This window comes from Helicoverpa armigera, chromosome 21 (genome assembly GCF_030705265.1).
Source record: "Helicoverpa armigera isolate CAAS_96S chromosome 21, ASM3070526v1, whole genome shotgun sequence".
NCBI classification, from domain to species: Eukaryota; Metazoa; Arthropoda; class Insecta; order Lepidoptera; family Noctuidae; genus Helicoverpa; species Helicoverpa armigera.
In genome coordinates this window covers 498,211-520,656 of record NC_087140.1, presented here as the reverse complement: position 1 = coordinate 520,656, position 22,446 = coordinate 498,211, and the positions used below count along the sequence as shown (strand labels likewise).

The window sequence follows — 22,446 nt, the reverse complement described above, 5'->3', positions numbered from 1 at the left end:
TACACATTGTTAAGGAAAATTCTATGTATAAAATTTCCTAAAACATGGATGTCTGTTTAACTTCTTTGCATTAAGACTTCTGTGGTTTTCCATCTATCCGTGCTAGCTATTTGTCCGCTTAGCTATGCGTTTAGTTATTGCAAGTGGCATTTGCAAATTCTATACTTCTACACTTATAAGACACTATTTAATAAAAGTGGAAGAAGGTTTCACATTTTCTGTCTACTCTTTTTCTAAATTAAATGAAAATGCATTCCCTTTTCTTTAACATCATATACCTACTCTAATATGTCTCCTATGAAGAAAAGTAAAAAGAAAATATGATATCTATAGTTCGGCCGTTCAGAGAATGCGTTCCTGACACCTGTCAGTTAGTCAGGACTAGTGATGGGCACAACATAACATTGAGTTCGTTACTACCGTTCCTCCAAAATGAACGGCCGCATTATTTTAAGATTATTTTCGTTTTAAATTGGCGGAATCATTTAAAATTTAAATTTTAGTTATTTAAGTGGAAACCAAAAAAAGGTAATATTCATATAATAAAATTGTTTTATTTATTCTCTGTTACAAAGTTACAATCTGTATTTCTATGCAATAAAGTAAGTACATTGAATTGAATGTGCGTACAGAATATAGATTATATTATTATTAATATAGTTATATTAATCAGACTCCGATTCGCTTGAGGAGGTGGTGTCTTCATCATCATCTTCGCCTACATGTATAATTATATTATTATCAATAACAGAATCAATCCTGATATCTCGGTCAAAATTTCAACCTTTGTCCAGTCATCTCTTGTGACTTCCCCATAGGCTTCTTCGTGTCATCATCTTTTTCGTGCTGAATGGCGGGGAAATATTGTGGCGGGCGGCGTAACCTTTTATTTGAGCCCAGATTAGCCCGATCGCGTTATATTGGCAATGATACGGTGGAATTCTTAGAACACGATGACCGTACTCCAGAGCCAGTTCATCGATTTGGCGGCCCATAACGCCATTTGGGGTTACCATTTTCAACCTAAATATAAAAATGCTACTTTCTTTCGCGCGTTCGGTTTGGTCATAGTTTTATTTTTATATTTCAAGTTATCTTATAGTCCATTATTTTCAAATTCTTAAAAAGAAAAATAAAACGTATTATTTTATATTATAAGTATAACTGTATAAGAACAGAGATACTTGCCTGTTATTTTTAGCACAGCACTACAAAATATAAGGCGCTGACATAACCTTGTAATAGCGCAGTATAGATTTAGAAAAATATTGTTTACCAAGTTATTTGACACTCAGTTTGGCACAAAATTATAACATTCATTGATTATTGATATAATAATGTTCTTTTATTGCTCATCAATTGTTAAAACGGTAAACAACCAGCAAAAATATTTTTATCGTAACTGCAACGCCATTACAAAGTTACGTCGTCAGTTCAATCGCGATGTGTCAGGAACGCATTCTCTGAACGGCCGAACTATAGTAAAAAATTGGTGTGACAATTAAATTATGCTTCCTTCTATACTGATATAACAACAAAAAGGAACAATTTTCTTTAGTGAAAAGCTCAGAAATTAGTCAACCAATTTGGAAAAATGTTATCACCATTTGGAAAGCTATGATATAACATATAAATAGGCTACCCTGGGTGACATAGGCTGTACTTTATCTAGGTAGTGAAAGTAGCATCCACAGTGGATGCATTACTGTTTATTAGCGGAATAGTTTCATATAAAAATATTGTATCAATTACGTATTTTTGATTATTCAACTCTATTTATAATATCCACGATAATCGAAAGATTTTCATTACTATCAGTTACTTAGCAATCTAAAATATATTTTATCATAGTATTTCACTGATAAGCACCATGACTAATCTTTTCAGTGTAATATTTTGTGTTTTAACATTAAATAAAAATAAGTATGGGTCTGCAAATCTTGTATCCAATTAAACGGTTATAAAAAAAATCATTTCTGAAATGTTCAAAACGTTCTTGCATTCTTATACTTGCTACTAATAAATCATTCCCTATTCTTCAATCATTAAAAACTTAAAAAGGCTTACGAGCATGATTGACTTCGTTTAAAAGCCAAATATTAAAAAAATTATAGATAGATAACCACTTTCATGTAAAAAGCTACCAGGTAAAATAAATTAATATGTGGTGGCAACACCACTGCGTTCGATCATGGTAGTTTTGTATTAACCTGGTATCTGGCAACACTGCCATTGTGACGTCACATGAAATAGGCTGACGACACCTTTTTAGACTTCGTAATAAAATAATTTTCAGTGGTTTTTCGTAGTGTTTCTACGGTTTATAGTGATTTTGTACAAATATAAACGATAAATTAACTAAGTGTTGTGTTAAAATTTCACTCGGTGCGATGGACCACCAATAATTTTAGTGACAACGAGTGATGAAGGAAAAAGAAAATGGCTACCTTCGAACGCATGTTGTTAGCCAGGAAACATTTAATTATAAATGAAAGATACAACGTTATCCGCAAAATTGGCGGTGGCAGCTTCGGAGATATCTTTTTAGGAATAAATGTCAACGATGGCGAGGTAAATAACATTTCTGATATTGATTTTTCATGGAACACAATCTTACGAACGATTTCTTGTGTCAAGACGGCCGTGTATTTCGGGGTTTTTGTTCTTGAAAATGGCGGTCTGGGCGTATTTTTGATTGTAATCACCACAGTATTGAGTAGTATTTTGTATTTTAGCTCATACATCAGGATATTTGCCAAGCATTTGCTGATTTACGTAATTAGGACATTGTCTGAAAAATACGCCTTTAGTTCAAAAATGTATGAGAGAGGTCTTTTGTAACGATCTTGGAACATTTTAGCTGTATGTTAATTCGTTATTTTTGCAGTCACACCACTGTTATGTTTGCAATATTCCTAACAATGGTTTATGTTGTTTGATTGTGAAATATCCCTGATGAGTTTTAGTTCATAGAGTTGCAGTTTATGTTTTTTTACTACCAGCTGTTAGGCAACAAAGGTCTTCTATACGTGTTCCAAATCAATGATTTTAAATGGAAACTCTTTTCTTTCACCATAATTTTTTTATGTTGTTAAGTATTGCCATATCTGTGGCATATATCAATATTTAGGGCTGAGCATGACTCATTGTGTAGCAAGGTACATTTCCAAACAACTTTCCATATATGAGGCATCATGATTCTCTATTATTTTTTAGTGATCAATACTCAATATCAAAGTATACAAACTGGTTTTTTCACTCACTAGTAGATTTCGGACAAGTTTAGTAACAAAATGTTTTGTCTATGTGGACTTATAAAACTTACAGTTAGCATTTCTCTAATGTTATTATTTTCAGTTGCACTTGTGGTATATAAAATAAACCAAAAATTGTGTTATGCTATGGTGCTTTTCTCTCAGTCACTATTCCATATCAAAAAACAAATATAGTGTATTCTATTATTTATAAACCTTTGTTGTTATTTGTACACAACACATAGATCTAGGTCATTTATGTTTATAGAATGTTAATCAAATTCATATTAAATTATCAAAAAATAAAATTCAATTTTCTACCTCCTTTAATGTTAGAAAGAAACTGCACATTGAGAAAGATATATGCTAATATTGATTATGCTATCTGACATAGATTTAAATAATTATATAAGAGGTGCAACTTTAAAAGTATGTTAATACTAAAATAAAATATCTAAATCTAGAAATTGATGATTAATTTTAATAAAAAGTCTGATTTCATATTCATATTATTTCTTATAGTGGTCATATCTATACTAAAAATTATAAAAGTGAATAACCAATGGTCCAATTCGTAAATTATAAAATTAATTCTGTATTCATTATGACTTGTTTGTTTTCATATCTCATTGTTTAGAAATTTTACATACATAAATAACTTGACCTTTGTTGCAGAATATATTTAATTGTTATGAATGTGTATGTTTACATCATAAGCATAACAAAACATAGGTATTTGTGGAACATTGAAAATTATTATGTTTTTAATACATTCATATAAAATCTGCCAATCGTAAATAGTCTTTCTAAGTGACATCCAGTTAGTATTATCGTTTTTTATTTTGTATTTTGAAAGAAATATAGTTTTTCAGTAGTGTTTATAATTCAGATTTTGGCAAAATATCATTTATTAGAAGCTAGATTATTGCTTGGTAAATAAAAGTCTGCAATTTTTGTGCATACAATATACCTAAGATGTGGGCAGAAGTTGGTTCCAAAGTAATAGACCTTGACTCTTAAGTAATCTTTCTATCTATGCTTGCATATTGTAAGCTCATTATATTGCTAAGTAAATGTTTGTTTGTGGCAAATAAACTTGGATTGCTCACAAAATAATTATTTAATCTTATTGTTAGCCACAATTCAAATCGTTATTAGTAACTAGCTGATCCCGCGAACTTTTGTATCGTTCAAACCTTCCCTGGACCTCTACAAACATTTTAAAACCAAAATCAGCTCAACCGACCCAGCTGTTCCCGAGTTTTAATCAGACTAACGAACAACAATTCATTTTTTTTAATATAGATAACATATAATTAATCCTTCTGAGAAATTGCATCTCTAAAACTTGTGTTGCATTCTCTGCTTAACAAGGGGCTTGGCAAAGGTGTCTACACCCATTGTATACTCATAATCTTACTTTTGCTACTTTCCGCGACTGTCTGTTTTTAACCGACTTCCCAAAACGGAGGTGCTTCTCAAATTCGGATGTTTGTCTTTTATTTCGCAAAAAACAAAGAATGTTTACTTATTAAACACACCGGGCGAAGCAGAGGCGATAATGTTCTATGAACAATTGGCCGGGAATACTCGCTTGTTCATCCCAGTCTTGTGGTCATTCGTGAAAAAAAAACACCTACGTCTGCATTCCCACAATACGTGATCCAGGTGCCCTTTATAAATAACGGTCCAATTACAGACAGGACACAGGTGGTAAGCCATATGTTATCTTACGTGGACATACCGACATATCGTGTGACAGTTCTTGCATTGCGAAAAGACGTACAATTATAGTCAAAAGGCGTTAGAATTTAGAGTCTATCTGAATCTAATCGCATGTACTATATGCGCTTTGATTATAAATAAAGCACCCCTGCGCGTTGCTTTTGTGAAATAGTTTGAAATGGCTATTTAAGTAAATAAAACTTGCCCAGGTGTCTAGACAAAAATATTTCACACTAGCTATTTTCACGCCTTTTCATCCGGGTCTCGGGGGGTTATTTGTTCCCGTACCCGGATAAAATATATCCTAAATTACTCAGGAATAGTCTAGCTTCCCAACAGTTAAAGAATTTTTCAAATAGTTTCAGAGCCTTGTACAATACAAACAAACAAACAACGACTTGAGCAAAAAAATATTCTTTTTTGCTCAAGTAAATCGAGAGTATTCGAGAGCTTCCCCTTACTTACACGTAAAACATTATGACTCATACCGAACATGTAGGACCGTCTAAGGCATCGTTCAGACCAAACGTATTGTCGGCCGCTGACTGTGAGCGCGCGTTACGCAGTTTATTGCTTTACCATATATATTGAAATTGTCGTTCACACCGAACCGACTATACGCTGTTACGTCGTCTGTTGTAGCTGACTCTCAGTGGCCGATTATTTTACTACGCGACTATGCACGGCGGACGCGGATTGGCTACGCGGACGCAATTGCCGAATAGCGCCGCTCCGCCGCGTACGCACCGCCGCGCCTCGGTACAGCACGTCGATAATTAGTGTCCCTTTTATATAAACTTAAACGTATTAAAGATAGTAACTCATCGAATGTTTTACGTCGAATGTCATACGAAAATATTTCTTGAACTTATTTGGATAAAGTCTATATTCGAAATATAAAGTATGAAATTGACCAAGAAAACATCTCTTCAAATTTAAGGGATGTACCCACAATCTCTTCTTTTTATTATTTTCGTCTTCCTCTAGAGCTTCGCAAATGGCAACTATCTGAATGCGCATCATTTAATTGAAATATCAGTAAAACGTCTGATTTGAAAAAAATAAGTTACGCTAGTTTTATCGTTTATAAAATACTACGAGCAACTTCAAATACTGAGCCCTTTTATGTGTAGAATAGTCAGCCGCTCAGCGTACGCATCTAGTGTGAACCTACAAGAGCCTATTCTTTTGTTCACACATGTAGCGCATCGTACGCTATAGCCTATTGTCGGCTTGGTGAGTACGCGTACTGCAGATTGAGTCGACGTTCACACTGGGGCAGACAGTGAGTATACTCACAGTCAGCGGCGGACAATACGTTTGGTGTGAACAATCCCTAAAACGCAATACGTATTGCGTGCCGACAGACTCGTACACAGACAAGTATTAATAATTGTTACGATAATCATTAAAAACGCATTTTAATATTAAAAACTGGTTCCTTAATTATCCAGTTGTTTGTTTGCAGAAAAATATACTGTTTACTGACAGAATTAAACAACGCATCAGGAAAAGTCGCCTCATTATTAAAATGTTTCTCGCATTTCTTGAAAAAGCTTATTTATCTTTAGCAAGAGAATTAGAGATATAAATTCTATGTAACCAAAAGAAAAAATACGTAAAACGTAATCGAACATACGTGGTTACCCTTGAAATTCATCTTTCTAGCTTCGAAATACAAAACAGCTGTTGTTGTGTCCAACAGTGTGAAGCTACCGGTTGATCTCAAGATATTATTAGCTCCCAAGGGGATGTTGTGGAAACAACCCTTTGTTGGTTCCCGATACCCATGGGAAAATTGACGGTTTCATTCATGCGTAACATGTCGGTGCAGCTGACTTTAACATGCTTGCATTTGACTCAAAATCTGTACTTATAAAGCTGAAGTGTTTTGTTGTTTGCTTGAATGCGGTAATCTCAAAAATGCTGGGCCAATTTGAAAATTAAGATGGCTCCTTATTGATGAAGGCCATAGGTCACTTTTTAAACTGTGTGCGCAGTAGTTCCCATAGGATACGGATAGATACTCGTACAATGAATTTCTTAGCAGATGCGCAGTCAAGTTTATGCAATTATTTCTAAGACCGCTATAGTCCAAAGACCTATTTATTGTATCTGCCTTCTAGCATCTTCTTTGACAGATAAGAAACGAGCATTGATCTCGAACTTGTTCATTGCATATCTTGTTATTTGTTATACATGCAGCCCAAGCCCGATGCATTTAATATAATAGAAACGTCCAAAACTCTTTTTATTTGATGAAACCCCTTTTTAGGGTTCCGTAGCCAAAATGGCAAAAACGGAACCCTTATAGTTTCGTCATGTCCGTCTGTCCGTCTGTCCGTCTGTCCGTCTGTCCGTCTGTCACAGCCGATTTACTCGGAAACTATAAGTACTACAGTGATGAAATTTGATGGGAATATGTGTTGTATGAACCGCTACAAAAATATGACACTAAATAGTAAAAAAAAGAATTGGGGGTGGGGCCCCCCATACATGTAACTGAGGGATGAAATTTTTTTTTTCGATGTACATACCCGTGTGGGGTATCAATGGAAAGGTCTTTTAAAATGATATAAAGTTTTCTAAAAAACATTTTTCTTAAAGTGAACGGTTTTTGAGATATCAGCTCTCAAAGTCGTAAAAAGTATGTCCCCCCCCCTCTATTTTTATAACTACGGGGTATAAAATTCTAAAAAAAATAGAGGTGATGCATGCTAATTAACTCTTTCAACGATTTTTGGTTTGATCAAAGTATCTCTTATAGTTTTTGAGATAGGTTGATTTAACTGTAATTTACGGAACCCTTCGTGCACGAGTCCGACTCGCACTTGGCCGGTTTTGTTTGATGACAACACCACTGCACCTTTAAATGTAGTAGGTAGTCTTTCAAAGTACTTTCACCATTCAGTTTTTATAATCTCCTGTAACATTGTATGCAGTTACGTGGTTCCACTGCACTTTAACGATATGGTTTCGGTTTGATAATACCCACATTACATCACTATGTTCGCGGCGCCCTACTTTGCCTTTGTAATTGGTTTGATCACCACCAGTACCACTTTACGGGCACATTAAAACAAGCTCGAAAATTAATTATTTGTAAACACAATTGAGTTCTTTGTTGCGTCTTGAGACCTCGATGTTGCAATTTGGTCTTGAATGCATGAATTTTGATAACAATTTGTTTTACAGTCCCGTCTTTGTTCAGCATTGGGTTTTCCATCATTTATCAGATACTTTACAAAGTTATGGGTTTACTACTCTGGCTATTCAGATTTCTCCCTAATTTTGGTTATTATTATGGGCATTAGCACTAAAGGTTTTTATCATCCTATGGCTCGGCACAGGCGTCCTCTCACTCAGAGAAGGATTGAGCACTAAATCACCACCCTTGCGGGTGACACCATTGAGAGTTGGTACTGAAGATATGCGTGTAATAAATTAAACATGGGAAATTGGAATATGTTTCTGTAATACGCTGTGCTAATACGTGTCTCCATTGTTACAGGAGGTAGCAGTGAAGGTAGAATCTATAAAAGCGCGACACCCCCAACTTCTCTATGAGAGCAGAGTGTATAAGATGCTCCAAGGGGGCATCGGCATACCACACATAAGGTAAGTTTCTATCGTTGAACAATCTGCGTGACCTATCTGTTCTGTTGGATCGGTTATTGAAGTCCGCGCTGCGACAATAAAAAGCTAGCTTTGCACAAGTGGTTTATAGCGTGTTGCGCGCACGGTTAAGCATGAGAGTTGCACTAGTGAAGTGCATTTGGAACGTAAAACAACATTACCAAGCATTACAGCTGAAATTCGATTTCAGATACGACACTTGAGATCTCACTTTTAATGTCCAAGCCAAATACTAAATACTTTTTTCGGGCATAGTTGATATTAGTCATCTATTTAGCTTTTAAAATAACTTAATAAAAGATGGATATTCTCCTTTTAAATGCGGATATTATTAAACACATACACATGCATTTGTCTCTCAAGAGTATCTAAATGGAGAATCTATAATTTTCTTATCCATAACGATATAGGAAGATCCGACAAACAACTTCATCTGTTTACAACATCATAGTAAACGTTGTACGCTGTTAGTAAATAAATCCTGCGTGCTCAGTACATACTACATATATCTGACGTCAATATATGTAGCTGAATCGTCAGCAGGAAGCGGTGAACCGCATCGCGATTGTCATACAACTGTTGTTTGTCGAAACCGAAGTTTAGTTGCTAGGTCAGAATCAACGGTTTTTACTGTAAACGTCTGTATTTACATAAAAGCTACATTACAAGTGCTGTTACATTTAATGATTTAAGAGTCACAATACATGAACTAACGGACTGGAAGCCGACCCCAACATAGTTGGGAAAAAGGCTCGGAAGATGATGATGATGATGATGATGATACATGAACTATCGCATCTCATACGCCAGAATTCGCTCGCAGCTTCACCGAATGGTCAATCAGAATTACAGTCCAAGTGCTCAGGCTTCCGAAGTTCCCAAAATAGGGGATTCTTTTTAAAAACACTGGCCTTAAATCTCAGTAAATGAAAAAGAACCAATATAACAAAATGTGCATAGCAGGCGGTCTTCCAATCATCATAACACAAACAAGGCAGTCTATACTTTAACGTTTTTGGACTACTCAAATGTATAACAAAAACGGGACCATAGTATCCGGTTGACCTAATACTAAGACTCTATTTGGGCATCGGCACAAAGTGTGGCCCGTGTAGCTTCAAGACAGTCTTGAACACGTGGGTTTTGAGTTTTGATTCAAAAAGTAAAAAAAAATGTAGTCTGTAAAGTAGTTTTTTGTCAGTCTGTAAATTAATATGCAAAATATCGGTTTTCATATTTAAACAAGCTTTTTATAGCACCTACTATCTGTATCGTAATGCAATAAAAAACTCGTTTACGATCAATTTCAATAAATTAATACAAATACATGAAATTAGCTACCTGCATTTGAATAATTCGCATATCATAGAAATAGTTAGCAATAATTTTATGATATAAACATTTGTGTAACCGGCCCGAATGCTGCTTCCGAGTGTGTATTAAACCAAAATAAACAAACAACCTATATTTGTCTCGGCGTCGACAACATATCCATCACCGTATCTTTTAAGCCCCTATTTATCACCACAACATTGGCACAGATCCATCTTTCCAATTAGTGAACAAAATATTGCTCTCGCTTATTAAATATTCTCCACAGGTAGAAGTCCTTCAATCGATTGTCTAGGACCTTCGAAACACATCAAACCTGACCTCAATTCAATGTTAAATTGTTACAAGGTTTATCAGATTTCGATATACAACGAGCTATAACAGTTCTTTACAACTATAAACCATAGAAAGTTTGTTACCTAACTGGCAATTTCGCGTTACGTGGACGCGAATGCGATTCTATGGCCTGTGAGGCTTTGGCAACAGTTCTGAATTTTTGAAAGTGTTCTGTGAGACTATGGTTGTTCTTCTTGACGTTCTATTTAGCGGTTCAGGAGTTTAGGAAATGTGCTTGTCACTTGTTGTAGATGTTTATCTATGTACGGTAAAGTGAATCATACTTCGCTGTAATTTGACGCATTTTTTGGAAATAAAGTGTCTTCGAGTAGTTTTTGTTTGATGACTGTTTCACTACTTTTGAGTTCTAGTTGTAAACTCTTTAGCGGTAGCCAAGACAATTATGTTAATCGATTTCATACACAAGAATAAACAAACATAATTTGACCTACTGCTAAGAATGAGGCCAAAGTTACTTATCATCACAACCGTCATGCCCCATAAGTTACGCCCATAAATTACTTATGGCCTTTATAACATCAATCAATGGGAGCACGCCATCATCAGGTACTCACGGATTTTCTTTAATGGCGGCTACATACGTCACGAACAAATTGTTTTCGGAAGGCAGTTAAGGCTATCCTGTCGACCGTAGTAGTAATAACCTCTTTTTATTTGTATTTAAGCAAAAAGACTGGAGACAAGTGTTGTCTGAACCAAGCTTAAAAGGTCGCACTTTTGACTGTATACGTAATATTGAAGCACGGCCACTGATGTAATGAGGCTACCCACGACACCAAAACATGTTTTGCAAATTAGAAACTCTCTCAAATGAAACTTAATGAAGACATGTTTAATGTTGTAAAACAAGAATGAAAACTGTCTCAAATACATAAATTAATAGAAATAAAATGCTGTTCAAAAGCTTCCGCGACTCATTTAATCAAAGATAACGGTAATTTTGATGGTTTGATCACGTCACAATTTCGCGCAGAGCTCCATCTACAAAAAACTACAAACAGACTCGTTTACTATTGTACAAACATACTTGACATAATTTTTTGCTACAATATCTGAGACGAGACGATTAATCCAGACATTTTGAAGGTCAATCTTGCTATAACAGCAACAGCTATCGTATAAAAACGTAGAGCCAAGGTCTGAAATGAATAGATGTTCGCAGTTCACTTATGAAATGTCACATCATTGTTAGGAGTGCGGTTATTACACTATTAGTTTGAACATGAGCACAACCTTCGTTGCAGCGTTCAATTTGAATAACAACGGGTTGGGTCTACCTACACGCTATTGCGAAGTCTGGCGAGAAACTGCCACTTTTGGTCCTATTCAACTTGCCCACGAAAGTAATCTGATAATTATTTCGAAGTGGTTTTAGGAGACGAATGCATTTGATGTTGATACGAGATATTCTAAACTTCGTTCCGTTCTTGATATTGGGTAGTTCTATGTCGTCCGGTTCGCCTTAAAATAATAGATATTATGATCTTGGTTGCGTATCATAACCATAATGTTTTCCGCTTCCTCTATTACTTTTCGGAACTTCCTTATTATTGTGCGTACGTATGTGTATATCTGTTCTGTATTGAAGATTACCAATAACAAACAAACGTCAGCTCCACGCAAAGTTTACAATTGGAAGACTGGTCTTTTCTTCCATTGTTTGTGAGACGCATCTTATCAACTGATTGTTTGATAAAGCCAATGCAATAGCTGTTATTCCGTCTTAAAATGATAAATCAAACTATTTGGACTGCAGTATGGCAAAGACAAACGTGACGAAATGATCTTTAAACCTAGATTGTACTGAGTACAGTTATCAAGACTTGCGTTTTCTATTCTACATGTCTTGCATGTAACTGATAGATAACTTAAACCAAGTTTTATTGTACACCTGATTACCATATTAGCATGTTCGCAGCTAATGTTTATCCTTCAATACAGTGTGCTTCCTAAAATAAACAACGGAATAGGAAAACAGCGCATCATTACTCACCGTCTGCCTACAATTGAACGCAGCCTAGACTAGCATTACATTGTTTGCGGAGAAAAGTTTTACATCCGCCTAAACGTTCGTTACGCGTCGCCGCGCCCCGTCACACCTACCATGAAATTGTGCACATGAAATCTGCACGTTTTTCTAACAATCACCGCAGAGTTTCTCGCGAATTTTGATTAAAACGAGGAAAATGTAACGGGAAGCCCTAAAAGGGATCCCCCGATGACAGTTTCAAAGGATTACAACAATCTTGCGTGCGATATATTATTACCAGACGGATATTCGTGGGTAGGGCTTATCAAATATTAGTATCGGCCACCGTTCTGATTCCGGCTTTACTTTATGTTCATAATAACTTCTTATCTTCATGAATGCGAACGTCTAAACCGCAATCGTGTCGAGTTTCAAGAACAACTCTGCTTATGTAGCAGTGTTTGTTAGACAGCTGCCTACGCCTTATGAATTCGCATTACTTGTATTTTGGTTACCATTTTAGTTATTCGCCGAACTGTTGCATGATTGAGTGGTTGCCTCTCTTTTTGCAATGCCCTTTTTAAGAGGAAAATACAAACATTTTTCTCGGAAAGTTCAGCACGTTGACAGACAAAGCCCTCCCCTAACATTCAAGGCACTTTCTTTTGCGCAATTGGAAAAGTACGAAGCCCTGAAAATGATCTCCGCTGAGATTTGCGCAAGGTCCCGTTGTTTTATTAAACGTGGGGGAAATACTTTATTTTTTGTTGCTAACTTTTGGTTGCCATTTTGCATAGAAAATTCGATACTTGGTTTGGAGTCGTCGGAGTTAACTATTTTCATCTGTGTCGATGTTGTGTTTATGGTGTTACGGTACCATATTTGTTTTGATCTTCTAACTTCGCTTTTGTCAAGATCTTTTTTACCGTTAGGAAAAAGATCACCTCCCACTAGACCCATCTCCAAATTCTATACACCATATGATACCCAAAACAGTATTTCCCCCTCAGACCTTTGGAGAAAACGAAGTGACGTACTATAGAACATCCAGTCCTCGTAAGAATGGCAACATGATTGTGTCTGGAACAATATTATTGTATTGAAACATAACCTGTCGACGGTCTGGCAACGTCGCTTCTACGACTGCATTTCGCGTAACGTATTTTGCTTGAGGCGCGCAGTTCCTAAAATGACCAGACACGCGACTGTGGGTGTCAACTCTTGATAATGAATACATTGTAGTTTCTAGTCTAGACAGAGATCATAATTATATTGAAATGCTTAGATTAATTATAAAACCTAATGCTAAGTCTTGCAGTTTTTGTTTCGGAACCAATAATTTAAATTAAAACGTTAGCCTTGTTAATTTCTCCACGTTTTTCGAATTCATCTTGTTCTTCAAAGCTAGTTTTATTTACTCGCTACTGTTTTGAATTCGTCTAGTGCGATAACCTTGCACCGCTCTGGGTACTAATTTACATGAAATTTTCTAGAAAAAACTCACGTTGTTTATGCTTTCGGTTACCTTCATCATTCATAAGTATTTTGTGTTTCAGGTACATTAGGAATCACAGTAGGATGTTTAATTATTAAAACGATGATTAGCTAACTCTCTCTTTGGTAGTCGGTTGCAATCAAGAATCAAAAACTTTCTTTCCTTCAGAACCACAAAAACAATCAAACTTAAAATGTCCAATTAATATGATGATTAATATACTATGCTGATAGCATTTATCATTAACTTCCGCCAGCGATTTCACTCCCGTGGGAATTACTCCACACACCCCGATAAAAAGTAGCGTATTATTTTCCTCGATAAATGCGCTATCTAACATTTAAACAATATTTCAAATTGGATCAGCAGTTCTTGAAATTAGCGCGTTAAAACAATGACACTCTTTAGCTTTATATTTACTAGCTGTTTTCCTGCGGTCTCACCCGCGTTCCGGTGGAACTACTGCCCGTACCCATATAAAATATAGCCAATGTTACTCAGCAATATTGTAGCTTTCTAACAGAATAAGAATATTTCAAATCAGTTTAGTAGTTGCGAAGCTCTTAAGGTACAAAACAAATATTTCCTCTTAATTATATTTGGTTTAGTACAGATTCTCCAATGTGGTTGTTCCTTGTTGCAGATGGTACGGCTACGAAAAGGACCACAACATCCTGGTGATGGACCTCCTTGGTCCATCACTGGAGGACCTCTTCAACTTCTGCTCGCGCCAGTTCACCATCAAGACTGTTCTTATGCTGGCAGGTCTGTATCCATAGTATTCTTGGCCATAGGGATTTTAGAATGTTCTAGAAAATTCTACTGGGGCTCAAATCCTGGAATATAAGTGTGTTTTCTATTGATGACAAAGGGCTGTCTCTTGCTCCTCGCACTGGCCAGTTCTTTTCCCAACTATGTTGGGGTCGGCTTCCAGTCTGGAACACTGGTACTCAGGATGCAGCTGAGTACCAGTGTTTTATAAGTAGGGATTGATCAGACCTCCTCCCTTAACCCAATTACCCGGGCAACCCAATACATCTAGGTAAGACTGAAGTCAGACTTACTGGCTTCTGACTACCCAAAACGACTGTTAAATGACTTGTATTCGTCGAAAATAAGATCTCTTGCTAGCTTCTTAAGGTTGTATATTCAGAAGTTAATGTATAATTGTTTGAAATATAATGAGATATAATTAGGCGTATAAGTACCCACTCTATGCTAATGATTATGTTCACTTTTCTTTTCATACACATTCGCTATTGTTTACATAACTTGTTTGAAGTAATTACGTATGATTAGCATTAAAAGAGCTAATTATATGACTTGTTTTTCTTGGTAATCTTTTAAGTAGCGTTCAAACAAAACAAAACGTGCAGGGCTAATTGAAATAATACCTTGTTGATCAAAACAATGCTTTTAACTTATAATTTTTTTTATTTACGTCTTACTCATTTCCTTTACTGTTGTTTTTTTTTATGCACACATCGGACTATCAAGGTAATTTTCACTAAGTTCTAACTATTCATTTTAAATTGTCATAAATTGAAGATTTAGATGAAGATACCTTAGTAGCCTTAGTAGACTGACTTACTGGCAGCCTCAAGTCTGCTCTTTCAGCTGGTTAAAAGTGTCAAATACTTTCAGTTTACCACAATCTCTTTGTGTTCATTGCTTAGCCTCCTATCACACATTATCTCTAGCTCAAATTACCCAACCTACACAAGCGAGCACCACGTCAAATCCCCCCTCTTGGTCCCCAGATCAAATGCTCGGGCGCGTGGAGTTCATCCACTGCAAGTGCTTCATCCACCGTGACATCAAGCCGGATAACTTCCTGATGGGCATCGGCCGCCATTGCAACAAGCTCTATATGATCGACTTCGGTCTCGCCAAGAAGTTCCGGGACCTTCGCACGCGTGCTCACATCTCATATCGCGAGGATAAGAATCTTACTGGTGAGTTGATCATAAAAATAGGTTGTATATCTAAATTAAATTGTAGTTACTATACGTGCGCAATTTCGGCGCTTACATATGTTGCGGATGTTGGTTTAGATAAATTTTAGCTATATTTTATACGGGTAACGGGACGTACTTTCCATGGGACGCGGGTGAAACTGCTAGGAGCAGTAAAACACTAACTAAAAAGTGTGAGGTCTTGGTTTTAAATTGCTGATTAAACTTGGAAAGCCTTTCTGTGGGTTAATTTGAATATTCTGTGAATTGTTTCTGAAATATAAAGGTACCGTTACCAATATATTACCTATTGTTTGTTGCAACTGATACTTGTCCGGGATAGTCAAGCAATACATTACTGTTATTACCCCGCCGAACAAAAGCGCTGAGAAATACAAGTAGTATCTCCCAGCCCCGTATAAGTTCCCTCGTTTAATACAGTTAACTTAATACCCGAGTGAGTCATGGTACTTGGTATTTGAAGCGTGCGCGCCGTTGCCATGGTTACCTAACAATGGCTGATACAGATCAGAGCTTCGTTTTAAGTACATGGGGAACTAGAAAAGCCTGTTTTCACAGCGTAGGAATTATTCAGTTCATTAGTTAGTAATTGCAACATTACTGTAAACTTGCAATAATTGCATTTTCTTACAGTACATAATTGTTCATTTACGGTACTGATAAGTAACTTGCATCATAGCATGAAAATAAGGAACTGTTGTGTCACGTGATAAAATTATAGCAATCAATAGATTTATCGTTCTAGTAATTCAATATAACTTTTATCAGTACGATAATGATGCAAACAAACGTACAAAAAGTACCCTAATCGCAATTTATTTTGGAGATAATCTGAAATCGATATTTTAGGAAACTGCACTATTTCGTAATCACAAAATCCTGTTTTGCACAAGTCAATACTAAAAGCATTCTATGATCTGAATTTGTTGAAAATGCTTAGGTAACATAGATTTCAAATTCAAAAGAATACAGTTACAGCCTTTTTATCGTCCCACTGTTGGGCACAGGCCTCCTCTCACAAGCAGAAGGATTGAGCGTTAAACTAAAAAGAATAAAAATTAATTTTGCTAAGACCCAGAATAACGAAACATGGAAATCTTAAAAATCTACTGAAAGCTTTTTACAGAATTAGCTTGAATAAGTTAGACGTTATACTAAATACGCATTGTTTGTATCAGGCACGGCTCGGTACGCATCGATAAACGCCCACCTCGGCATCGAACAGTCGCGGCGGGACGACATGGAGTCTCTTGGATACGTGCTCATGTATTTCAACAGGTAAGTCAACTTGCTACTTAGAAATAGGTGCTAAAATATATATTGCTATATAATATTTAGGTTAAGTTAGTGATTAGTGTATTTTAGTTATAGCTTCTTTTCTTCTTACGCACTCTATCTGCATCTCTTTCTATTCTAACTCTCTCATAACGGGCCAGCTGGGAGAGATTTCTATTGAAATAAGCTGTGCCTTTGTACTATCTGTTCTAAATTTTCTTCTTCTCTGTAATCTGTGTGTGTACATAAACTGTTAAATAAATAAATAAATAAATGCCAAACCTATGTAAAGTCTGGTAAAGTTCAAGTCTTCCTTTACGTTGCTCTGAGAGTAGGCCCTATCTGTTGGATGACCAGACCAAAAAGCCTGAAATCCAAAGGCATTTCTAGAAAAAAACCTGAGATTTTGCTACTAAAATACAATTAAAAAAGGAGCTTTCATACACTGCAGATCTTTATTAACAGAAAAAGGGCCTCATATTCATATACTGTTTAGGATATAAAGTACATTTCCAATTCATTCTCAATCCACAACTTTTACTACGCAATATAAAATCGTTGTTCGTCAGTCACATAGTACCTATACATTTATATGAGAAAATTTCTATAGAAACACAGACAAGTCGTACATTATTTTCACCGGAGTCGTGCGTGTTTCGTTTGTTAATCGAACAACGTCACGGAATGCGTAGCTCCTGTTCGATATCTATACAACTGATATTGATTCTCAGTATCATGATTCATAGGTCACTTTGAATCACGAATCTTTACGTCAAAATTTCCAAGAAAACAACTTAAAATATAAAAGAATTTTCAATTTCGAAGTCTGTGTTGGCTTTTTCAAAAGGCACGTGAAGTCGAGATTAAATCTGCAAAAATAAGCGGACGCTTTCTTAGCCTGATTATTTGGCATGATGCCCAAGAACGTTTTCTTATAAGCTTCAGGATCTTTCTTTATCCTTGACGCTGCGATTTATGCATTCCACGTCTCTTAAAAAAAATATTGCGCAATAATTTGCGAAAGTACCAATGAATTATTTCTTACAACAGAAACGTTTCGATAAAATGTCTTTAAAATCCAGTGATTTTTAAAAAAATTCTCTCAAGAAGATTATATTATCTATTCATTTGAATTAAAGGGCTCAAAAAATCTTTTATTCGTAACGGAAAAAATCCCAAGTTACAAAAAATATATAGTAACTGGTCTCAGTCATCCGATAGCCGTATTCCGGTTTTGTCTTGCGGTTGATCCGGCCTGCATGTCCCGACTTGTTGCAATCTGACTCAGCGAGGACCCGTTTCGATACGTTACCGGTCCAATAAGGCCGTTGCATTTCAAATGTGGCTGGTGGCTGGGTCTTGCGCAATTTTATTGTGGACTTTACTGTATTTGTAGCAGCTATTGTATTTGTATGGTTTAATGTATGTCAGTTCATGAAGTGAAAAGTTCTAGTAGAATTTGGACACTATTTACCATAAGGATCTACATTGTCAGGTTACAGATTCCATTGCATAGCTCCATGACATAACTTGTGGGACAATTTGCTTTACGAAAACCTGATTCAGTCTTTGAACTTTTTTTTATTTTTCAAGTTGAATCTTAGGGTATTTTCAGTTGTAAAATTTTTTCTCCTTACTTGTCTGGATACATGCTGCGTAAGAGTTGTCGTATAATAAATTTTGTTTTCTATAACAGAGGCTCGCTGCCATGGCAAGGCCTGAAGGCGATCACCAAAAAGCAGAAGTACGAGCGGATCAGCGAGAAAAAGATGTCTACGCCCGTTGAGGTGCTCTGTAAGGTAAGGTTTCATTTCATTATTTTCGTTCGTCTCCTAAAAGGGTGCATAGTCGAGTATCTTTGGTATATCTTCTTTAAAAAGGCTAGGAAAGTGTGTAGATTTAAACAGTACCTGTAGATCATAATTCACACTAACAACCCATTAATGAAAATTGAAACAAAGCGCTCTTTTAAACTTCACTCCATAAACGTTATCGCTACTCGTCACGTGTGGCACACGTGAATGTGACGAGATTAGACACAAGTTTACCACAGACGCAGGTATCTTTCCATGGTCCACGGTAATTGAATAAGCGTTGTGCATAGCCGACTGACACAGCTGACTTGACTGCGCGTGAGCGGTAATGGATTTGAACCTGCGACCTCGCGAAGAAGGTCGGCGAATTAAATCTTAACTCTTTGGCTCGTTACATCACTGATTTATACTTAGTTTATTTAGTTGTGTTAGTTTTAACTGGTGATATTGGAAAGTATTATCGATACATTTTTACTATCTTACTCTAGAATTCGACTATTTAACTTGTAACGGCACCATTTTCAGTCCAAATTACGACACCATTTTAAATCGCCGATTTGACCTCTTATTGGCCAAGTTTACACAATTAAATGGCTCACCCTTATTATAATGAATTGGCTATTCATTTTATGATGTTAGTGAATTAATTAAAATCGCAAATCCAATAGGCCGGATGTAAAACTTGTATAAATAAATACGAAGGTCTCGTATGACACCTGCACTTGTTAATTACGTTAAATTCAATCAGTCTTCCTTGTAGTAATTGCGCACATAGAATATTAAATTTTCGTCGACTAATAGCAATTTAATACGTGGTTATTACATCTAAATGGATGCAACTTACGCGTACTTACTCGTTCTCAATATATCTATTTTCTATGTATCAATTTTTTTGCTTATTAATTTTATCGTAATGTCAAAATTATCTCTAATACTAGAGAGTAAGCAATCACACAATTTTATAGGCCGCTAATTATTGCCACCAATATCTTGGCAGCTAACATAAGAAATACGTACTGTATTCGCGCCAGTAATAGCATGATTTACAATATAACAATAATTACTATTAAGATATCTTTTATTTGTTATGATTAAGTGTTTTTAATGCTCACAGATTTAGTATAATGTTCCATACACCATCATTGACATGACACACTGCATTCCGAAAGGAAACAGCTGACTTACGCGCTACCATAAAAGCGCCATGGATGACTTGAAGTAAATTGTATTACTTAATAAACTAAATTATACCGAAATCAAAATCGACATGAATTATTGTATGTACTTGTGTGTGATCGAATGGGTATTTTGATAAATAATTACGAAAAATATATGGTGTCTTATGGACTACCAAATCATAACATTAATTACCATCATCATCATCGTCCTGCCCTTATCCCAATTTTGGGGTCGGCGCAGAATGTTTTCTCCTTCCATACTCTTCTACTGCCGTCATTTCACAAGTAATATTTTTCCCATATCGGCTTAATCAGAACATTAATTAAAACATTTTATTTACAACAGGGATTCCCGGCCGAGTTTGCGATGTATTTAAATTACTGCCGTGGACTGACCTTCGACGAGGCTCCTGATTACATGTATCTAAGACAGGTGAGTCACTATTATATTGTATTCATTAGTATACTGAATTACGCGTAAATGTGTCACGTACGTACGAATGTTTGTTAATTACTAATTAGCTGGAATTTGCGTAGTAAAATTTATTACGCGTATTAGGGACTGACTGCTGTTAAATTGGTGGTGTTTGATAGTTTAAATTGGCACTATAGTATAACAGCTCTAAAATATTGAGTATAGTGGTGTATTGTAAAGATGGGTTAGAACTTAGATTTCTGGATTGTAATCTTGTGGCAGGCCGAATAGAAAATTCTAACAAAAACTAAAAAGTTTTAGAGTCCTCTGTCTCTAAACCATTTTTGATTTTTGTAATTTGACAAGTGCAATGGAAGGTCTCATAATATCTGGGACTGATCACAGCCTTGCCACAAGGCGACGAATTATACTTACAGATATTGTCATTTTATCTCTGAAGTCTATCAGATACTGCATTGTTATTGCAAAGCCTATATTCTACATGCTTTTCAGACACGTGAGTAGGTCAGATTACAAAGTAAAATGCAGATTTCATTCTGTCACATGCACATTATATTTCAATGCAAACGTTTTGGCCTATCGTATTGCAGTGACGTTCTTATTGTAATAATGAAGATTTTATCTAAACAGTGGCCTAGAGTACTGAAGCACTGGGTTTGGTTTATCGCGACTGATCTAGGCCATCATAATGCCTTGATATCCTTTAGTTTAGAATTTACTAATAAAAATGTACGGGACAGACAGTATAACAAACAGGACAGATAGTAGGACAAATAAAAAAGGTATATAAACGTTTGGAAATCATCTTACAAAGAGCCATCTATTTCCTCCCGGTTTTCCCCGCGTCCTGGGGGAAGTACTGCCCGTATCCGATAAAATGTTTTTTTATAGGTCTGCCCAACTCAGTCATGGCCACTGGATGACAATCTTGATCCACCAGCTGTTGTTTTTTGAGTAAAATAAAAATATATGTGACATAATGGGTTTATTTCGTTTGCACAGCTGTTCCGCATCCTATTCCGCACGATGAACTACCAGTACGACTACACGTTCGACTGGACGATCCTGCGCCAGCGCAAGCAGCACATGGAGGCCGGCGCCGCGCCCGCCGACCGCCGCTCGCCCTCCGTGCAGCGCCGCGCCCAGCAGCAGCCCTCGCAGCCGCCGCCCAACAACGAGGTACTATCGGAGGCCTATCAGACCTCCTCAACCCCGTTCCTTCTACCTTCATATGAAATCATTTATTTTGCAAGTTAGATAGATAGATAAAGCGTTAATTCAGACAAACAAAGATAAACAATAAGAAATAAAACAAAATAAAAAGTGGGTAGAAAGACAGACATAAAATATAAACAGAAATTAACGGCGCGGTGCAGTGTCCTAAGTTTGCACCGCATGGGAGTCCAGCTCAGCATGTGTCAGGTAGAATACCTGACGCTGGTTGGACATTACATCACTTTTACACCTCATTTCAAGAACGCTGGGGTCGGCATTTCCTACCTTACTGAGAAGAAACGCCGAAACAAACTCAAGGGTCATAGTCTCTTTGAAAGTCCAAACATGTTATAAATCAATTAATATTATGTGTGAGTGTCGCCATGTACGCGGTTAGAAATGGCCTGAAGAAAGCCACGTTATAATACCTGATCCATCCTCTCTACTTATAAAAGTATCTAGGGTCACTAAACTACCCTGAAACCCAAATTACTATTTAGGCGTTTGACACGATAACACTTTTGTTAAAAAAATCTGTGGTTGTGGTAGCAGTATGTACCCGCTTTCTCAAAATGTACTCAACGAAAAATTCAAAATATGGTGGCCAAAGTTTTCTTGCAGTTATCAACTGCATTATTGCTTGCATTGTTTATTCACTGACTGCGAAGTCCAAACCCATGTTAGCTATAAATAATTTCGAAAAAGGATTGTCATAACGTAATTATTGTTTTAAATGAACAATGCGTCCGTTATTTTCAAAACAATTAAAGGAGTTTCTCACGCT

The 22,446-nt window shown here is 36.3% G+C and overlaps 1 protein-coding gene across 4 annotated transcripts in view; it reads left to right on the top strand.

The window, feature by feature from the left end:
• The window catches only part of LOC126056326 (casein kinase I), a 30,027-nt gene that overhangs the window by 3,857 nt on the left and 3,724 nt on the right, over positions 1 to 22,446 (top strand). For 2 of the 4 annotated variants that reach the window (XM_064039978.1, XM_064039979.1), the window contains exons 2-8: positions 8,491 to 8,597; positions 14,412 to 14,533; positions 15,529 to 15,723; positions 16,923 to 17,022; positions 18,716 to 18,818; positions 20,358 to 20,444; positions 21,450 to 21,626. In XM_064039978.1, the coding sequence (XP_063896048.1) occupies positions 8,491 to 8,597; positions 14,412 to 14,533; positions 15,529 to 15,723; positions 16,923 to 17,022; positions 18,716 to 18,818; positions 20,358 to 20,444; positions 21,450 to 21,626 (891 nt within the window). Of the gene's footprint in view, positions 1 to 2,207; positions 2,572 to 8,490; positions 8,598 to 14,411; positions 14,534 to 15,528; positions 15,724 to 16,922; positions 17,023 to 18,715; positions 18,819 to 20,357; positions 20,445 to 21,449; positions 21,627 to 22,446 lie in introns of those variants that run through there. The other 2 variants (XM_064039977.1, XM_064039980.1) reach the window with 2 other exon arrangements.